Below are 19,735 nucleotides of genomic sequence, written 5' to 3' on the forward strand. Positions count from 1 at the left end.
TTTCCTAAAAACTTGAAAGGGTAAACTGTTTTGTCATACTAATGGAAAGCCATATAATTTGTTTTAAATTGAGTCGGATGAAGAATGATTTTGAAGGAAGGTATTAATATAGGTTAAAATAATACTTTAGTAGGAATTGAAACTGGATTTTCAGCTTAGTATTGTGAAGTTTTAGTCAGCTTTTTAAAAATCGTTTTTCGAAGTTTATTAATTTTTTGTACTTTCTCCTATATCTAAAAAAGCTAAAGACATAAAAACATTGATTTGCAAAATTGAATAGTAAATTTTAAAACATTTACAAAATTTTATATATCATCCAAAGCAAAATATTAAAATATGATTTTTTTTGTTAATGTTTAAAATGTGACTGACTCTTAAATTTTAGTACAGATTTTATATATATTTAAACTCCTCTTGTCTGACTAACATTTTGAGTAACAGGGTTTGTATCTCACTCCATTTAATAAATTTTCTTTCATGTTTGGTCTCTTTTTTTCTTTGTTCTATTACAATTTCAAGCTAACAAGAGAACATTTCCCCTACATTCTTCCTCTGTTGCACAGTGAGGTTATTGAATTTAGACATATTCTGAGGTGAAAACTGCTACGGCAATTTAAAATTTCTTGTCTACATATTTTGCGTCTTTTGTGAAGGGAGTAAATGGTTTGGCTTCTTTCAAGTCCTTTCCCTCTCTCCTTTCCCCACAAGAGAAAATTGGTATTATGCTCCTTTGCTGCAGAATTGGCTAATGTCATTTTACAGGGACTTTCACTTTTCTGATTTATCCTTCCTTTCCCATAAGGAAAGAAAGCAATACTTAAGTCACACTGTCTCCAGGACATCTGATGCTTTGACACTCTTAGCACAGCTCTGCTAAACCCAGGTCCCTTTTTAAGATTCACATGGGGCAGCAGGGATTACAGGTGTTGGAGATAAAACTAGGAGGGGGCAAGGATTTTGAGGCCTTTTAGAGAGGGGTGAGTTGAAGGGAACTAATCCTAGTTAAAACAAAGGGGAAAGATTATGTCAGTTTTATGAATGTAATTGGAAGAAAAGGGTGAACTATATATAGCAGAGGCATCCCTGTTGGGAAGAATAAGAAGCAGAAGGGGAGGGCCAGTTTTCCATTTCAGTGTCTTAATTTCCATTCTTTGAGGGGGTGACAGTGTTGAAGCATCATGATTCCCTCTACAGTACTCATATCATAATCTAAAGTTCTATTAATTGGATTCTATAATTTTTTTAAAAAAATAATATAGTGGAGTTTCCTATATCTGTCCTTATAATGTTTTAGGTTGTTTATTCTCTGTTGATGCTTAGTAGCATGGTGAAAAACTGAGCAGTTGTGCTCTCTGACTTTGGAGGGTGGGGGTTTGTTTTCTTTTATTTTGATGGAAGTGCTAAGCCAATTTAAATATGACTGAGGATTAAGTCTGGCAGGCAACTCTTTGTATTTTGTATTAGACTTCAAAATCTTTTCTTCTTCTTCCTCTTCTTTTTTTTTAAATCCAGGAGAATGCTTTATTGCAACTTTTAGCTGACTAGATGCTTAACTTAGTAACAAGTTTAGCCCTTGTAACTGGCTAGCTAAAAGCAAATCGGCTTGTTTCTCAGATCTTTGGGGGATAGCAAGAAACATTTGAGTGAATGTTGTTGAAGATTTTCAGTAGTATAGAAAATGATGGCGCTCTTGTGATATTTGTAAGTAGTAAGTAAAATTTACTTTTTGTGTACACATCTTTGAAGTTTTTGTTATGTTGAGAACTTTTTAATGGTAGCATGTTAAAGCTGATAGTATTGTCTTCGTTTTTTCTTTTTTTTCCTTACAGCAAGCAAGGATTTGGCACAGACATCCTATTTCATGGCTACCAACAGGTTGTTATCCTGACCCTCTTTGTTGCACTGTTGTAGCACACTATAGCTTCCTTTAATGCAGGGCCCCCTCAATGTGTCTCTTACCCTTGTTGCAACAGGAGACTGGACCATCTACTGTGGTGGTACCTTCCTGTCTGCTTTGCGGTGTATTGTACAAGGGACTTTGGGCACAGAGGGGTTAAATGCACAATGTGAAGTGTAGTGGTGCTTTCTGATGACATATTCTCGATTTGTGAGTGCATAAGTCTAAAATTGGTAGCCTGAATAGCAGCTAAAGATTACACAGAGCTAAACTTAACGTAGAAATTCGAGCAACTTGGTAAGTATAAAGCTATTTCTAGTTTATAATTATAGTTAAATGACAATTTTTAAAATTTCACATTGATCCAATCTTAACTTTAATCATTAAAGTTTTTTAATAAATAAAATTTCTATAACTTGGTTATATAATACCTAGTAGTAGTAAATTAGAAGTAGTTGACTCCTATCAGTGCCTTGATGTGCATAAGTACAACTTTTACTTTTAAAAAACCTTACTTCCTTTTCAGTTTATATAAATAAAAAATGGTGTGGGTTGTGATGGATCAATAAACATTTTGATTAATTCTGAAACTGAAGTGGAAGAATAGTTTTTAAAAGCCTTTAATATTTAATATAAAATTCTGTTCTGTATTGATTATATTATTTAAATTTGTTTTTTTTAATGGGTTTTTGGGGAGGAGGGGACCAAACCAGCTTTGTGTGGCCCTTAATTTTTTTGTGACACTGTTAAGTTTTATTTAAAATTTTGGATTAGCAAATATCCATGTATTTCCTCAGATATATGTTTTTGGGCTTTAACCTCTATTCCGAGGAATTCTGAACAACAAAAGCATAAAAAACCACTTAAATTTAAAACTTTGGTTAGAAAAGCCTACTTGTAACATGTTACATGCCCAGTGTAGTGGAAGGAGAAAAAAAGTATTTTTGTAGTTCATAGCAACATTGGGCTTTGAAGCTGTTACGCAAAAGGTAAGTTTTCTCTGTGGCTCTATTGAAAAGAAGACAGAGATTTACATAGATAAGTGATTAGTTCTCTTTAACTTACTTGAGAATTATGTTTAAGCCACATCAAATGGTAGAATCTCTGATTATAATGCAGTGTTGAAATGTGTCACTTTTACCAGGAGCCCTCTGCTTTTTCATTACTTTTTTGCCATGGTATTACAAAAGAAACAAAAATGCCACCAAAAAAAGTTTAAGGTGTTATACTGGTATATAGTGGTTATTGGAAATAGAAGTGTATTAGGTATATGTCTTCACCTCCATTTATAAAGAAATAAAAACACTTTGAATTTAGATGTAAAAGCAAAATTCACAAATATTAATATGTTAGTATTAATAAAACATTAATATAATACTCAGGCTTAAGAGTATGGGGAATGTTCATAATGTATAGGGTTTTTTTAGTACTAGAATTTTGTAAGTATAGTGTTAGCTTTTAACATAATAAAATAAGGTTTTGTACTCTAGGCTTACAGAAGAAAACCTTTATAATTCTGTTTTTGTTCTAATCTTACTGGTAAATGTTTTTTCTTTGTTTTACATATTTGAATTTCTATGACTCTTCATTTTCAAACATGCGCCACAACAGTCTACATCTTACCACCTTCTGTCTTCAGTACAAACCAACAGTGATAGCATGTGTATGCATTCATTTGGCTTGCAAATGGTCCAATTGGGAGATTCCTGTGTCAACTGATGGAAAACATTGGTGGGAATATGTGGATCCTACAGTTACTTTAGAATTATTAGATGGTAAGTAGAGAAAATAATCATTTTTAAATTAAAAATATTTCTTTTTATTATGGAAAAATTCTATCTAATTCTGTATAGGTTTGAAAACCAGTGAATTCCATATGCTCATGCCAAACTGAATAGTTACCAATTCTGCCCAATTCAGCTTCCTTCCTCCCCTGCAGTTTTTAATTTTTAATCCTCATCCAAGGACATGCCTTTATTGATTTTAGAGAGAGGGAAAGGGAGAGGGAGAGAGAAATATCGATTGGTTGCCTTTCGTATACACCTCCACCGGAGATTGAACCCGAAACCTAGGTATGTGCCCTGACTGAGAATTGAATCAACGATCTTTCGGTGTACAGGACAATGCTCCAACCAACTGAGCCACACCGGCCAGGGTTCCCCTATAATTATTTTAATGCTAATCCCAGATATCATTATTTCATGTATTAATATTTTAGTTTGTATTTCAAAAAATGGACTTTAAAAACATAACTATAATTCTTTTTAACAATTTGGTAATAGATTTTAAAGAATAATTACATGATCAAATGAACACAGGATGAAAATAAGGATTCATTAGCCTAAAAAAAATAAAGTGTACATATATTAACCACCACTGAATATCTCAAGCCCCTTGAGGCTTTCTCAAACTCAAAGGTTAGTTTTGTTGAGTTTAAAATGTACAGACTCAAAGTCAGGTATTGCAGAAGATGTGAAGCAATGAACTAATGGTATTTTCTGGGTAACAGTTCTTGCTCTGTAGTTCCACTGATGAAATGTGCCATAGTTGTCTTACATCATTAAATGTGAGTTGACAAGGGAAAACTGGGGGTACAAGTTCTCTAAATTGAATCTGGATTTGAGGGTCTCCTGGTAAGAAATTTCTCTGGTTAAGACATAAGAGAAGTTGGCCAGAGGTAGGAGATTCTTGGAGATTAAGACATTTTAGCTATGTATTATAAATTTCAGAAAGGAAATAGATAACATTCTTATTTAATAGATGTGCCTAAACTAGTATGTCGGGTTTTAGCTTACTCTTTTTGTGGGCTTTCCCCAACTTCCTTCACAAAATTTGAAGCTAATGGAAAATAGGATTTATGTCTATTGCAACTGAGGACATCTAGAAACACAAAAATGCATTTTATCAATACCCTAGAGGCCTGGTGCACGAATTTTGTGCACCAGGGACGGGGTCCCTCAGCCCAGCCTGCACCCTCTCCAATCCGGGACCCCTCGGGGGATGTCCGACTGCCTCTCACAATCTAGGACCACTGGCTCCTAACTGCTCACCTGCCTGATTGCCCCTATCCCCTCTGCCTGCCTGCCTGATCGCCCCTAACCACCTCTGCCTGCCTGATAGTCCCTAACTGCTCCCCTGCTGGCCTGACCGCCCCTAATTGCCTCTGCCTCGGCCCCACACCCGGGACCCAGGATTTCCTCTGGCCGGCCACAGACACCCAGGACCCAGGCTTCCCTCCCTCTGGCCGGCCACAGGCACCTGGGACCTGGCCGGCTTCGCCCAGGCCAGCTGCAGCCATGGGGCAGGCAGCTTTTCTCCCTCTCCCAGGCCGCAGGCACCGGCTCCCGGGACCGCGGAGCGGATGGCTTTTCTCCCTCTCCTGGGCCGCAACTGCAGGCACCAGCGCCTGGGAACGTGGGCAGGCGGCTTCGCCTGGGCCCGGCTTTGTCAGGAAGGACATCTGGATGGTCATCCGGAAGATGTCTAATTAGCATATTACCCTTTTATTAGTATAGATCTTATTGGGGGTACATCATGTTGATACCTCTTATTGCTAGTAATGATAACCATCATCACTTGGTTAAGATGGTATTTACTTTGTTTCTCCATTGTAAAGTTACTGTTTTTCTCTTTGCAATTAATATCTTGAAGAAGATATGTTGGGATTATACAAATATCCTTTTTTTCCCTCAAACTTTTGCCCACTAATTTTAAATCTATTGATGGATCTTGCCTGCATCAAATATTATTATTGTTTTTGCTTAGTGGAGGTTTATATTTTGGGAGAATATTTTTTTAATACTACTAAACTTTCCAGAGATTGTGAGCAAGCATATAAAATTGGGGTGGGAGAGTGATTTTCTTTAAAAATACTAGTTTAGAGCTATGTCTACTGTAAATGCTGAAGGTTGAATAGGAGGGTGATAGTGAAGTAGATGAACTCTTGAGAACTTTTTTAATATTGCTCACTTGAGAGAAATTTAAATCATAAAGGCACCTTCTAAGTTATAAATTTAAATTTTATTTTTAGAGTTAACACATGAATTTCTACAGATACTGGAGAAAACGCCTAGTAGGTTGAAGAAGATTCGAAACTGGAGGGTAAGAGAATTAGCAGGGTTTAAAAGATTATCAGTTTGTCATTTATCTAACAATTACAAAGCTAACCAGTTTGAATGTTGGGGGTTAAATATTCTTATTTCCAGTATTCCTGAATAATTATAATGTATCAGAAGCTATATACACATATATTGTATTCAACTACTATGTCCAATGGACTTTGCCGAGTATTTTATAAATTTTTTATAAACCCCACAATGATGGAAATATTCTTCTCATTTTACAAATGGGGAAGTTAAAGCCTAGACAAGTTAAGTTACTTTCTCAAATGGTGGCTAGGTTGTGTATCAAATTCCAAAATTAGTGCTTTCAACATTTTATAGTCTTGTTTTATGCTTATAAATAGAGAATTTTTGTAAGCAAAGAATTGTGTATTAAATTCCTTTGTTGTCATTGCTTCTTTTGTGTTTTATTTAAATAGGCTGATCAGGCGGCTAAGAAACCAAAAGTAGATAGACAAGTATCGGAAACACCGCTTCTTGGTTCATCTTTGGTCCAAAATTCCATTTTAGTAGATAGTGTTGCTGGTGTGCCTGCAAACCCAAGTTTTCAGAAACCATCTACATCAGCATTCCCTGCACCAGTACCTCTGAATTCAGGAAATATTTCTGTTCAAGACAGCCATACGTCTGATAATTTGTCAGTGCTAGCAACAGGAATGCCAGGTACCTCATACAGTTTGTCGTCACACCAAGAATGGCCTCAACATCAAGAATCAGCAAGGACCGAGCAGATATATTCACAGAAACAGGAGACATCTCTGTCTGGTAGCCAATACAACATCAACTTCCAGCAGGGACCTTCTCTCTCCCTGCATTCAGGATTGCATCACAGACCTGACAAAATTTCTGATCATTCTTCTATTAAGCAAGAATATACTCATAAAGCAGGGAGCAGTAAGCACCATGGACCAATATCTGCTACTCCAGGAGTTATTCCTCAGAAGATGTCTTTAGATAAATACAGAGAAAAACGTAAGCTAGAAACCCTTGATCTGGATGTCAGGGATCATTATATAGCTGCCCAGGCAGAACAGCAACACAAACACGTGCAGTCGCAGGCAACCAGCAGCAGCTCTGTAACTTCTCCCATTAAAATGAAAATTCCCATCACAAATGCAGAAAAACCTGAAAAATATATGGCAGATAAGAAGGAAAAAAGTGGATCGCTGAAATTACGGATCCCATTACCACCCACTGATAAAAGTGCCAGTAAAGAAGAACTGAAAATGAAGATAAAAGTTTCTTCAGAAAGGCACAGCTCTTCTGATGAAGGCAGTGGGAAGAGCAAGCATTCCAGCCCACATATTAGCAGAGACCATAAAGATAAGCACAAGGAACATCCCTCCAATCGCCACCACCCCAGCAGTCACAAGCATTCCCACTCACACAGTGGCAGCAGCAGTGGTGGCAGTAAACACAGTGCTGATGGAATACCACCCACTGTTCTGAGGAGTCCTGTTGGCCTGAGCAGTGATGGCATTTCCTCTAGTTCCAGCTCTTCAAGGAAGAAGCTGCATGTCAATGATGCATCTCACAACCATCACGCCAAAATGAGCAAAAGTTCCAAAAGTTCAGGTAGTTCATCTAGTTCTTCCTCCTCTGTTAAGCAGTATATATCCTCTCACAACTCTGTTTTTAACCATCCCTTACCCCCTCCTCCCCCTGTCACATACCAGGTGGGCTACGGACATCTCAGCACCCTCGTGAAACTGGACAAGAAGCCAGTGGAGACCAACGGTCCTGATGTCCATCACGAGTACAGTACAAACAGCCAGCATATGGACTACAAAGACACATACGACATGCTGGACTCGCTGTTAAGTGCCCAAGGAATGAACATGTAATTGTTTAGGTCAATTTTTCCTTTCCTTTTTTAATTTAAAAATTGTTAGAATGGAATCCTCCTGATCTAGCAGTGGTAACACCTGCCGTTGCTGCCACTGTTTCAATATTTGTAAGTGCTGCTTTATTCTTCATTCTGAAAAGAAGAGATTATAGTAAACAAGTCTTTATCTCCACATATGATAGTGTTATAAATACTGTAAAAGCATGGAAGGTGCAAAACTCAGTATTTCTACAATTGCAGCTGAGAACATTAGGATGAATGGCTGGCTGCTTCTAGGAATATAAGATGCCTCAAGCATTTGTTATTTATAATTTGAATACTGTAGCTATATTATTTTTGTTGTTGCTTGACTTTTGAATGAGTGTAAATTGTTTTCTTTTGTGTATTTATACTTGTATGTATGATTTGCATGTTTCAATGTTAAAGGGATAAAACAGAATACTGAAAACAGTTTACAGGAAAGTGGAGAAAAATGTACATACATTTTTGTATGTTTAGATATTACCATAAATACTCAGGATTGGAGCTGCTTGTAAGTATAACAATATACAGAATAACTTTATTTTATCTTGTCAGAGTCCATCACTAATCTAAAACAAAGGTGGCACTTTTCATGTTAACCTTAAACTCTAGGCCTTACTGGAAGCCTCTGAAGGGGGACGCTTCAATACCAGATGGGTATGCAGTGCCACAGATGGTCACTTACACTGTGAGGCACTGACCTGCCTTCAGAGGTTCTGACCAGATTGGCTGCTGAAATAGCCCCTAGTTTTCTAAAGGCTTGAAGAGGAAAAAATTAAGTTTACATACTCTTGATGTGAAGTGCAGTTAAATGTTTGTTGGTTTGTTGCAGTACTATAACACAGAGTTGTTAATAATGGTTATGTAGATTACTGTGATTTGAAAACTAAATTCACAAAAAGTACATAGTGAAAAATTAAGTTTTTTCCTTAAAGAAAAAACGTCAACACTACATAGTTAAACAGTAAATAGGGATCGCGTTTCCTTCAGCATTCGGAATGACAGTGTATTCTCAAACATACTCCTCCCCTCAAGCTTGTTTGTATGTGATGCCACATTTCTTTTTCAGGTAAATTCAGTCTTCCTTTAAAAATAAAATTAAAACTATTACTCTCTCAGTTCTTTTATATTCTAACAATAAATAAAAAGAAAAGATCACTGTGCATTGTACCTGTATTTATAGCTTATCAGGAACCTCTGAGGAAAAAAAGGTAGACAGCTAGTGGAGGTTTCACATTTGTTTGCACGTCTCAGTATAGTCCTGTTGAGATCATATTGGCACAGTCATCTGACTTTGAATAAACAATAGACATTAATTTGTTTAAAATTTGTTTTAAACAGCAGTAATATGGCCTGGTTTATCAGTGAGTCTTCTATTTATTCTGTGGTAAATCTTTGAGCTGTTGAGTATCTTTGAGATGGGTTGAATTCAGCTTCTGTTGAACTGAAAGCTGTCTTCATTTTTCCTCTATGTATATGATTTATTTTTGTTTTAAAAAGCCACTGATATGTGCACAATTGTAATTTTATTCAAGTATGTTGCAGTTGTAAATATTAGAGTTTAATCTTGTGCTCTACTTTTATTTAGCAATTACCTAATTTGCCAATAGCTTTATAATTTTTTAAAAGATAATTGTTTGTTATTTTGTTAATGTTATTTGAATTTAGTATAGTAGGAGCTACTTTCTAGGGACTTTCCCTAGCTAGCATGTCCTAACATTTGTTCGTCTTGCATAACTTTAGTAATCTTTGTCATTATGTGTAACTTTGTTGTATGGCATATTATTGTTATTCACAAACATAATTTTGATGCAGTTATACTTTGACAGTGGTACATAATCCAAGGACTAGTATATAGAATTAAGCTGAGTACAGAATGAGGGAGGGAAGGGTTTTGTTCTTGGTAATTTAGATGTGAAACCTCTAAGGAGCTATCATGTGAAACTACATAGTGTGGTTATGCTACTGTATACTTAGGGATGATAATACCAGGAATTTTAATAAGATTTTGTAAAGAATATCCAGAAAATTAGTGAACATATTTTCAGTATGACATAGAAAACAATGTGAATATTTAAGGTCTGTGACTATACTTAAACTTCACAAAGAATTTGCAGAATTGTTTTGAGATGTGGGAATAAAAGTAATTTTGTTGAATCTTTATTGGTGCTAATGATGGACAGTTAAAAAGTTAGCTAGTGTATATTGTTATGGGTCAGTACTTATTAGTACTTCCAAAATTGAATTTAAAATGCTATGTATTCTCTTTTCACTCTGTAAATGTAAATCTTTACAATGACTTTATTTATTAAAGGGCAGCCAGTTGTAATTTTTACAGGATTGTGTGAGCTGTTCAAAATCTTTAACTTCTGAACGGGACATTAGCTTCCAAAACCACGAAGGGGATAAATATGGAAATCCTTTTAAGTTTCAATTCCATTCAGTGAAAAATCACATAATTCATATTACCATGAATTTGCTTTAGCTGTCTCATCAGCCTGGTCCCAGTAGGCTCAACCAAAGAAAAAGACTCTAGAGAATGGACATTATTTCTGAGTCTTCTTGTAAGTAGCCATAAATGAACCAAAATAGTATCACCAAATTTAGGTATGAAATTCCACATGTGCAAAGTACTGTTAAGGTGAAACATTTTTGATGAGATTTTTAAAACTATTTGAAATATTAAAAAGCATTATCTTTTAACAGCGTATAAAAGAGTGATTCATTTTTTAGTTGTGTTCTCCCCAGGTCATAGGTTGTTACCTTTATGCAGAAGCACACTGCATACAAAGGCTTTACTTCTACCTCTTTCAACCAACTTTCCAACATTGAGCTGTGCCCCCTAATATTTGCCTTAGCAACTTTAAAACACAGTATTTTAGAACCAAAACAAAGGAATATCTTTTCACAGAAATTTTCCTGGAGGCCTACTTTACAAAACTGGCAGTAGTCTTTATTGGTAAGACCTTGCAAAAATCCTAGTTATTTTTTCTTGTTTAAATCTGAGGTTCCTTTCTTATTGCAGGTTTTTAAATACTGAAAAGTCATATAAATCATCCCTAATTTTTATCTTTGAGTGTATTTATAGATGCATCTGGCTCTTCCTATGAGCCTGCTATTCATTTTGATTAGAGTTCATAAGAGTCCAAGAAAATTTCTACCGTGATACCTGATTTCATACAGAATTTCATGAGGGGTGTTTACATTACTTTGTACTCTTAGAAATCTTCAAAACTGAAAGGTTTTCTGAAAAAAAGGGCTAGCCAGAGTAAGGGTCAGGTCCTGGGGCGTACAGTCTCAGCCACCATTCTGGGGTGAGTGGGGCTCTTTCATACAATGAGTTTGGGGAAGAAAAGTGTAAGAGGTTATGAAAGAATTCACATTGGCTCTAGATAAAAGGTGAAACGGGGACCATTCTAGGATAGGCTGTAAAGGAAAGGTATTTGATGCTTTTGTATTGGTTGTGGGCAACAGTTTGGAATATTCATGTGTAAACTGGATGAGGCATCATCTGATGATGGCTGTTCTCTAGATCATAGGAACCTGGAAGTTAATTCCCAGTTTCAACATACGTTCAGGAATATGAACAATCTTGTTGGTTTCATTCCTAGGCTCTGTTAACTGATTTATTTCCTCTCTCTCCCACCCTCCAGCCTGATGTAATTTAATTTGGGATAGGACATCAGAATTTTCCTCTTGTCAGTTGGATACCTTAATTTTGGCCTGTCTATCCCCTTAGAACTAAAGAAATGACTAGTTGAGGTCTATTTTAGATAACCAATTTAAAGTGTTTTTTTGTTATTGAATGCCTTGCCTTAAAAGCATTTAAAGCACATTTTTGTTATATTTGATCAGTTAAAATTGCTGATTTTTATCCTTTAACCAACCTTAGAAATAAACAGTGAATGAGTGTTATGTACTCTTTAAGTACCCTTGGTTGAGATATTTTAGGGCTTTGGAAATAAGTGAGGACTTTTTTAACATGGTATATTATCTGTAAAGGAAGAAGGTTGTATTGTCAAGAAATCTCACTCTTCCCAAATTTTATCTAAATAGAAAGTGATTGTTTCTCACCTAGTACCATGCCTAAATTGCTAGGTAATTGTAGGCATCTTGCTGTCTCATGTGCCCATCATATATATAAAAGCCTAAGTGACCATTACAACTGGTCGACCCGATCGACCGGCTGGTGATGCGCACTGACCACCAGGGGGCAGACACTCAATGCAGGAGCTGCCCCCAGGGGTCAGTGTGCTCCCACCGCCAACATCCTGCAGCCAGCCAACCTCTCGTGGTCCCTACCCCGCCCCAGACTGGACTAGACAGCCCTGATCGGCCCCAGTTGCCGGCCAGGCCAAGGGACCCCACCCGTGCACGAATTCGTTTGTTTATAATGGGCTGATTTAGACAGGCATTTTTACATTAGAAAAGCAGCACATTCTGTCCCTGGCTGCCCAGGGTGCCAATTTACTATACAAATGTGTTCATTTGAGAATTTAAAATTCAGGTATGTTAATATCTGAAATTTGATCAGTGTAAGCTGACATGTTGCTTATTTTGTAAAAGAAGTTTGCCTCTGAAACATCTTTACAGCCAGTGGGTCTGGGATGCTCAAAGTGTTTTCAGTCTGATGCCATGCATTCATTTTTCCACAATGTAGAGTTGTGCAGAGCTAGCTTTTGCGCCTGTGGCCCTTTTTGTGGCCTATGTAATTTAACAGTATCTGTTCTGCCTAACTGTTCTTAGGTTGGTACACAAGGTACATTGAAGGTTGTGTGGCTAGGAACAATTTTTTTCTTATAAAGGTGACTTGTTCACTGTGATCCATCAGTCTCAAAAGTAAATTCTGAAGACTAATTTCTCTTCTAAGTTTTTGAGGGAAGCCTCACTTAAACCTGTTCAGTTGTTGGTTTAATTTGATTTGCCTATTGTTAATGAGTACGTTATTATTTTCAAGCAGTTTCACTAGGTTTGAAAAACTTCACATGTACTCATTTTGTTGTCAATAATGGGGTTTCATTTTCTGAATCCCCCAAGAACTATTGAATGAGATGTTTGCTGATAGAAAATCCAAAACAGGAATATGTGTATACGGCATGAATTCAATTAGTCATTGAATTTCAGCTCAGTATCTATTATAAGGAATTAATAAAATTTGTGTATTCACAACATAAATCCAAGGCTCTAATATGTCTTGTTAATGTGAATCAGAAATAAGTTTCAGTCCCTGGGAAATGTGGGAAATAGGTCTCCTACTATAACTTCCTCTGAGTAACTTCAATACCATCAAGGAGTATGGTCTCTGGGATCAGACTGTCCGCATTCCAATCTCGGCTCCACCACTTTCTTCCCTACAACATGCTGGTGATAGTACCTATCATAGGGTATAAGGTTTAAGGTGTGGGTGATGGGAAGAGCTAAAAAGAACAGATGATATGGAAGAGCATCCTAATAGAGAGGTATATGTTTTGGGTTTTAGGGAGAATGGTGAAGGCCAATCTAGGTGCATAAACTTCAACATGTGCTTAAGCACTGCATGCCTCCCGTTTACAGAACTCGGGTTGTTCACTCTAATTCATACTTTGGGATTTTTTTGTTTAACCTCTTTCGTCACCTCCACAAAAACCAAAGAGTAAGTAGTTGCAATTATATGGAAGGGGGATTAACCATAAAAATCTAATTAAACTACTTTAATATTGCTGCTCTTCTCCAACCCCCTCCCCCACCCTCCCATCTCCACTGATTTCCTGCACCTTCCACCTGAAAAAAATGGAAGCCTTGCATGGCTTTAATAATACAGAACTAGGGTAGAAAAGCTACTTCCTCCAAAATGCATTTGAAGCCCAAATTGAAATGTTTTGAAATCACATTAAAAGGTTTGTCTTCATCTTGTGTTGATAACACCAATAAGGTGTTATTGTTGGCTTAAAATAAATTACATGAGTTTTATTTAGAAATGTTATAAAGTCAATAATTCCAGTTAATCAGACTTAGTAATTCCATTTAGTGATACATCCTACTCCATTGTTTCTTCCCTCATTGTTCCTCTACTGTTTTCAATATCATTTTTTAAAATTGTGCAGTTTTGTTTTAACTACTATATGGATCGGCCTATTCCCTCCCTGCAACATCACCTCTCAAAGCAATGGAGGACCTCACTAGTTAGGGTTTTTATCATTTTGCCATGAAATTAAGAGGCTTATTTAAACCTTATAAATGTCCAGACATATACCTGAACTCAGTTTTTTTAGTCTTTGAAGTCATAACCTGTAGTAGCAACTGCTTTAGGGATGACTTCAGCCGTGGTTTTTCACAAGTTTGGCAGCCATGGCAATAGGACAGTGTAATAGAGCTTTTGCTCTGAGTGTTTGCTGTTCCCACCTCACACTGATGCCATTCACAAAGACTTGTTAACTTTGTTGAGAGCCAGTGAAGATGTAGACTACCAACACTGGGTGCTTTCAAGTTCACATACCAGCTGGAAAGCCTTTTTAAATGCAAGTTTCTACATTATGTAGCTGCTTTGAATTAACACAAGTGCAGCAAGTATGAGGAATAAAGACAAACCAGTAGGTGATGGAGGCTTATGGCTGCTCATTAGCTGATTGAGTGGGTTTTTCATCTCAGAACAACTCATTACACTGGAAGTCCCAGGGCTGGTGTAGTGGTCACGCAGGAGGATCGATAGAGCAGTTGAGTGGAATACAGCATGTTCCCAGTCCCATACTCTTGAGATCACTCTTTCCCACTATGGCAACTCCTAATTCAGCCACTGAGAAATAGCCACAAAGGCCATAGAACTGGAACTGCTTTTAGAAGTTTACTTGGGGAGTTATATTTCCTTTGGTTGAGCTTGGGGCCCAGAGCATGCAGGAAGATTCACCCCATAATGAAATGCACCTCTGAATGTGAAAATGGGCATTGTGCTTGGTAAAAAGGGGAGGTGGTCAGAGGGGAAGGCAATACTGCCAAGTGAAAAGCTTTTCACACCATTAATGTAATCAGAACCACTAACAGGACTGGTGGATTTATCAGCATCCCAGTGAAGTTTTGTTTGAGTAAAATTTAACGATGTGACTGATTTTATTTTTAAACCATGCATCTGGGAGGCAGCAGGGAAAGCGCTCTAAAGTCAGACAAGTCTGGGTGGCAGTCCCAACACCCACCTGCCAGTTGGATGACCTTGAGAAGATCATGTAGCTCTGAGCCCTGTTCACTAATAAAATGGAATTACTAACTACCAACCCAAACAGCAGCCAGAAGTACATGATGTGCATTTTTCTAATAAGAGCTCAATGAATGCTAGGCCTCCCAACTCCACCTATCTTCACTCCCAGTCTCCTTCCAGACCCTACTGAGGAAGCTCTAAGTGTCAAACACTTGGGCAATGATGAGAACTAATTCCAATCTCATGTCTTAACTGACCAACAGAAAGCTCTTCTTAGGACCAAGGCTGGCCTATTGAAACTTTAAAGTTATATAATATATATAATTTTATTGATTGTAGAGAGGAAGGGAGGAGAGAGAGATAGAAACAATGATGAGAGAGAATCATTGATTGGCTGCTTCCTGCACCCCCTTACTGGGGATCGAGCCCGCAACCAGACATATGCCCTTAGCCAGAATCGAACCCGGGACCCTTCAGTCCACAGGCTGATGCTTTATCCACTAAGCCAGACCAGCTAGGGCGAAACTTTAAAGTTTTGAAGGGTCTGTTTAATATTCCAACACTTCAGAATTCTATATCCATAAAAGAGGGATAGGTTTGTTAATACCAAAGACACGTGTCCATTACTGTGATTTGTATACATAGTACAAACATCTGACTCCCTGCCCTTTCCCCATAAGGTTTAATAGGCTTGAACGTAAATAATTGCTCCAAAATAAGGTAAGACCACTCAGATTTTAAATCATACTAAAGATCCCAACTAAAAATTTTAAATGTAAGCCCTACTTAAATAAAATGATGTTTCATGTTATGTAGATACACAAATACAGGAATAACTCAGATTACAGATTCAGTTCCAAAGCACTGCAATAAAGTAAGTTGCAAACCTTTTGCTGGTGGAGGGGCTTGCCTTCAATTTGTAAAAAGAAAAAGAAAAAGAAAACACCAAACACATCTGTGAAATACAATAGAGCAAATCTCAATAAAATGAGGTATGCTTGTAAGTAAAATAAGAGACAACATATCCCTTAAATTCCTCTCAACTATGAGAAAGAACTGTACAAATTGGAGAGAAAGAAGGAAAGTATACTCACAGAAACCCATGTAAGCATGTTGACCAAAGTAAAACCTGTTTTACCTCAGCTGGACTTCATTTCACATGTATTTCTCAAAACCTGAAGCAGCAGCTTAACTTTAACAATCTGACAACTGGTGTTAGAATGCACCTCAAGTTTGTAGTTGTGACATGTTGAAATGATAGCCAGTTTAAAAAAAAAAAATCCAGCTATAGAAACCTTATCAAATAGGCTTAGTCCACCAACTTAAAACAAGGGCTTGTAATAATTTTGACACTTGTCCCTGTTCATTTTGGTGAGGTTTATCAGTGTTTGGGATGTGAAGGTGGAGAGTGGCCTAAGTGGGGATGTTCTTGTAGTGAAGTGACCAGGGTGCCCTGGAAGTTATACATGCTGATCCTCTCCCCTTACCCAGTCTAGCTTTATCCCACCCGTGGGCTAGGTTTGGCTAGTTCTACATGTGGCAATGACCTAATTCACTCTACAAATAAGTGAAGACCTCAAATCATACTGTAAGTTATAGGAAAAGCAGTCTGAGGTTTATGAGGCCACTTAGTATAACCCGCTTCTTGTAGTTGGAGACTTCAGAGGAGTTTGGGGCCCTCTGATAGTGAAATACTAAGGCCTTTAGCTCTTCCTGTTAACCATGATGCTCCCATCACCTGCAAGGTTAAGATTGTAGCCCAAAATAAACACAGCCTAGTGTCTCTCTACTTTTAACCTCTCACCTTCCTCAAGTCTCTTTTGTAAAAATTAAATAAGTGTCTACCCACCCACTGAGCAATTAAGTACAATTTTTTTTTCACAATTTATTTTAAACTAATGACATTAAAATAGGACAAAAATAAAAGGAAATATTGTATAAGCAATAGAGATTATAGTTACCGGATAGTCAAAACTGTAAACACTGGAATACGTGGGGGCGGCGGGGTTGTTATTGTTTTAAAAAAATTTTCTCATATACATAAGTAATCGTGCCCGAACCTTCGAGAGACTGTGTAACAAACTTTTCAGGTAGCGACACTGTAGGATCTAACTGGGTTAGATTGACTTTCCAGTAGGAAAACCAAGGTCCTTTAACATCATCCCACAATGAAGCAATAACCGGCTCTGTAATGGAACTGGAGAGAAAGTGTTGGTGCGTAGTCAGTAACTTCTCTTCAAGAAGGAGTGCTTCAGGAGCTGAACAGCAGAGGGGCGCTCGTGCTGGTCCCTAGGAGAGGAAAACCACATTAGAAGCAACATCCAAAAATGTGCATGCCAACCAGAGAGACTTGACTCAAAATGCCAACTTTGAGAAGAAAGTACAACCTCTGCCAGTCAAACAGATGGATTGAGCCCAGTCTGCAGTTTTCAGCTGTGTGATCTTAGGCAAGTGACTCAGACTTTTTCCTCATCAGTAACATGGAAATAACAGTAATGCCTAACTCGTTGGGAGAAATACATAATGTATATACAGCTGTTAAACAATGTCTGGCACATAAGTAATTGTTCAAAAAACAGTAGCTATTATGATTAAAAGTGGGTCCTATTTTTCACATTGTGGTTTTGTTCAGTTTGTTTGGGTATAATTTATACACAAATAAAATTATAATTTTAAAAAAAGCTTAATGCACTTTTAACCAGCATTACATTTATCTTTAAAATTTCAAGGCACAGGAATCCAGAACGAAGGCTGTTAAGGAGACATTTAAATATGTGCTGGTGATTAATTGAAATGATCCTATTTGGGGCACTCTTGGAAGAGCATAAAGTAAAGGGAGACAGTTGCTCAATTAGTACAACTGTGCTTTTGTTTTTTCCCCTCAAGAAATCAAAAAGCCTTTGCCAATGAACCAGTCAATGAATGAATGAACCAGCCAATAGTTATCTGCAATGACCTATTCCAAGGCATTCTTTTGGTTAAACTGGCGTCTTTGGATAAGTTTTGGAGCAAATGACCACTAAGAATAGCCCAGGTGGAAATGAAATACTTTGGGAAAAAAGTGATATAATCATTTAGAAATAAAAACCTCTCCCCTTCTAGGAGGCTCTTCCTCTGATACAATAAGGCACACAGCCGTCCAAAATGACTAATGATGATTCCTTTTGGTACAAAATCGCTCCTTGATTTCATAATTCGAGTGGAGGTTCGAATGGGCCATATATTGCAGGGGAAATGTGAGCTGCTTGAAATCTCTGGGCATTTATCTTCCTCCTCCTGCTTTCAGTTCCTTACCTGGTTAGGCACATGCGCACAAAGTCCGCTGCATTTTCTGAGAAGTGTTCAGGTAAGGGTGGCATCAGTCCCCGGTGTGCGCCAATGTAGAACATGGCTGCCACCCGGTCCATGGATGCCAGCGGAGGCTTGCCTGTGGCCATCTCAAACACAGTGCAGCCCACACTCCAGATGTCTGACTTCCTCCCATAGCCAGACTCATTGATGACCTCTGGGGCCATCCAGTAGGGAGTCCCATGCATGGACTTAAGCATGTCACTGTGAGTGCCATTTACGCCAGCCCAGGCCAAACGTTTGGCACAGCCAAAGTCGATCAGTTTTATTATTCCAGTAGGCATGAGCATAACATTATTTCCTTTGATATCTCGATGCACCACGCAGTTCTCGTGGAGATAAGCAACACCTTGCAGAATTTGTTCTGTGTATTTACAGAACACCATCTCAGGCAATGGCCCAAAACGGTTGATAATACTAGAGATTGAACCACCAGGAACAAACTCCATGAAAATGCTCACGGTGTTTTTTTCCAAGCATGTCCCCAAGTAGGCCACAATGTTGACATGTTTCAGCGCTTTGAGCAAATCCACTTCTTCCTGCAGTTTCCGGTATTCTCTTTCAGTAGATAATTTATCAGAGGTATCCAAAGCCACCTGTTTTACAGCTATTAGCTCTCCTTGGCTAGTTAGACCACAATATACCTAGAAGCAAACCAATACCTATGATTAAATATAACCAGTGTTTCAGTGGAGCTAAGATGGGGATGAGCAGCATGGTGAGTGCATATCACAAGTGGCCTGTATTGATTAGATCCTGGCTTCACCCATCCCCAGCGGTGTAACTTGGGTAAGTTGTATAACAGCTGTGACTTCAGTTTTTTCTCATCTACAAAGCTGAGGTACAGTTCTTACCTCACAGATATCTACAATGACTAACTGAGATGGTGGTTTGGGAAAGCTCCTTGTGTAATAACTAAAATAGGGCTATTTCAGTGCTAAAGCATGAGGAAGCATGGGACCTGGTTGGAAAGTCTGTAAGGAGCAAACTCCGAAAGGTTGGAACCTCCAGGGGGAGTTAGCTGAAGGCAACCGCCCCTGCCTTGACCTTTCCAAACAAGTGTACGTGCAAGCTCCCGGGTGTTTACTGGAATCCTTATGCTTAGTCTTTAGACGTCCTTGCTTAAAGGACACTGCAGATGCCTGTGTCTTCTCAAGGATGCTTACCCTATTGATAGTATCTAAAAGTTAATTTTAGTTCAAGCTGTTACAATAAAAGCCTAAGGAGACAGGTGAACGGGGCTGTTTGATTTCTCTAGCCAGGCAGTCCCTTAGCCCTCTCTTTCACAGAAACGTGTATCAGAGTAATCATTCATCCGTCACTCAGGGTCTGCT

General features: G+C 38.0%; 2 protein-coding genes across 15 annotated transcripts in view; one reads left to right on the plus strand and one right to left on the minus strand.

Annotated features, from left to right (window-relative positions):
• Positions 1-10,588, plus strand: part of CCNT2 (cyclin T2) — a 38,327-nt gene extending 27,739 nt beyond the window's left edge. For 8 of the 14 annotated variants that reach the window (XM_005868862.2, XM_005868864.2, XM_014541770.1 and 5 more), the window contains 4 exons: positions 1,830-1,875; positions 3,509-3,672; positions 5,928-5,998; positions 6,438-10,588. In XM_005868862.2, the coding sequence (XP_005868924.1) occupies positions 1,830-1,875; positions 3,509-3,672; positions 5,928-5,998; positions 6,438-7,862 (1,706 nt within the window). In that variant the 3' untranslated portion in view covers positions 7,863-10,588. Of the gene's footprint in view, positions 1-367; positions 1,709-1,829; positions 2,195-3,508; positions 3,673-5,927; positions 5,999-6,437 lie in introns of those variants that run through there. The other 6 variants (XM_005868865.2, XM_014541776.1, XR_001362602.1 and 3 more) reach the window with 5 other exon arrangements.
• A 4,940-nt stretch (positions 10,589-15,528) lies between these two features.
• MAP3K19 (mitogen-activated protein kinase kinase kinase 19) overlaps positions 15,529-19,735 on the minus strand; it is a 59,892-nt gene continuing 55,685 nt past the window's right edge. The window contains exons 13-14 of the mRNA XM_005868866.2: positions 18,348-19,045; positions 15,529-17,342 (exon numbers count right to left, since the gene is read on the minus strand). Of these exons, the coding sequence (XP_005868928.2) occupies positions 17,276-17,342; positions 18,348-19,045 (765 nt within the window). The 3' untranslated portion in view covers positions 15,529-17,275. The remainder of the gene's footprint in view (positions 17,343-18,347; positions 19,046-19,735) is intronic.

The sequence above is a fragment of the Myotis brandtii genome, unplaced genomic scaffold (assembly GCF_000412655.1).
Source record: "Myotis brandtii unplaced genomic scaffold, ASM41265v1 scaffold278, whole genome shotgun sequence".
NCBI lineage: Eukaryota > Metazoa > Chordata > Mammalia > Chiroptera > Vespertilionidae > Myotis > Myotis brandtii.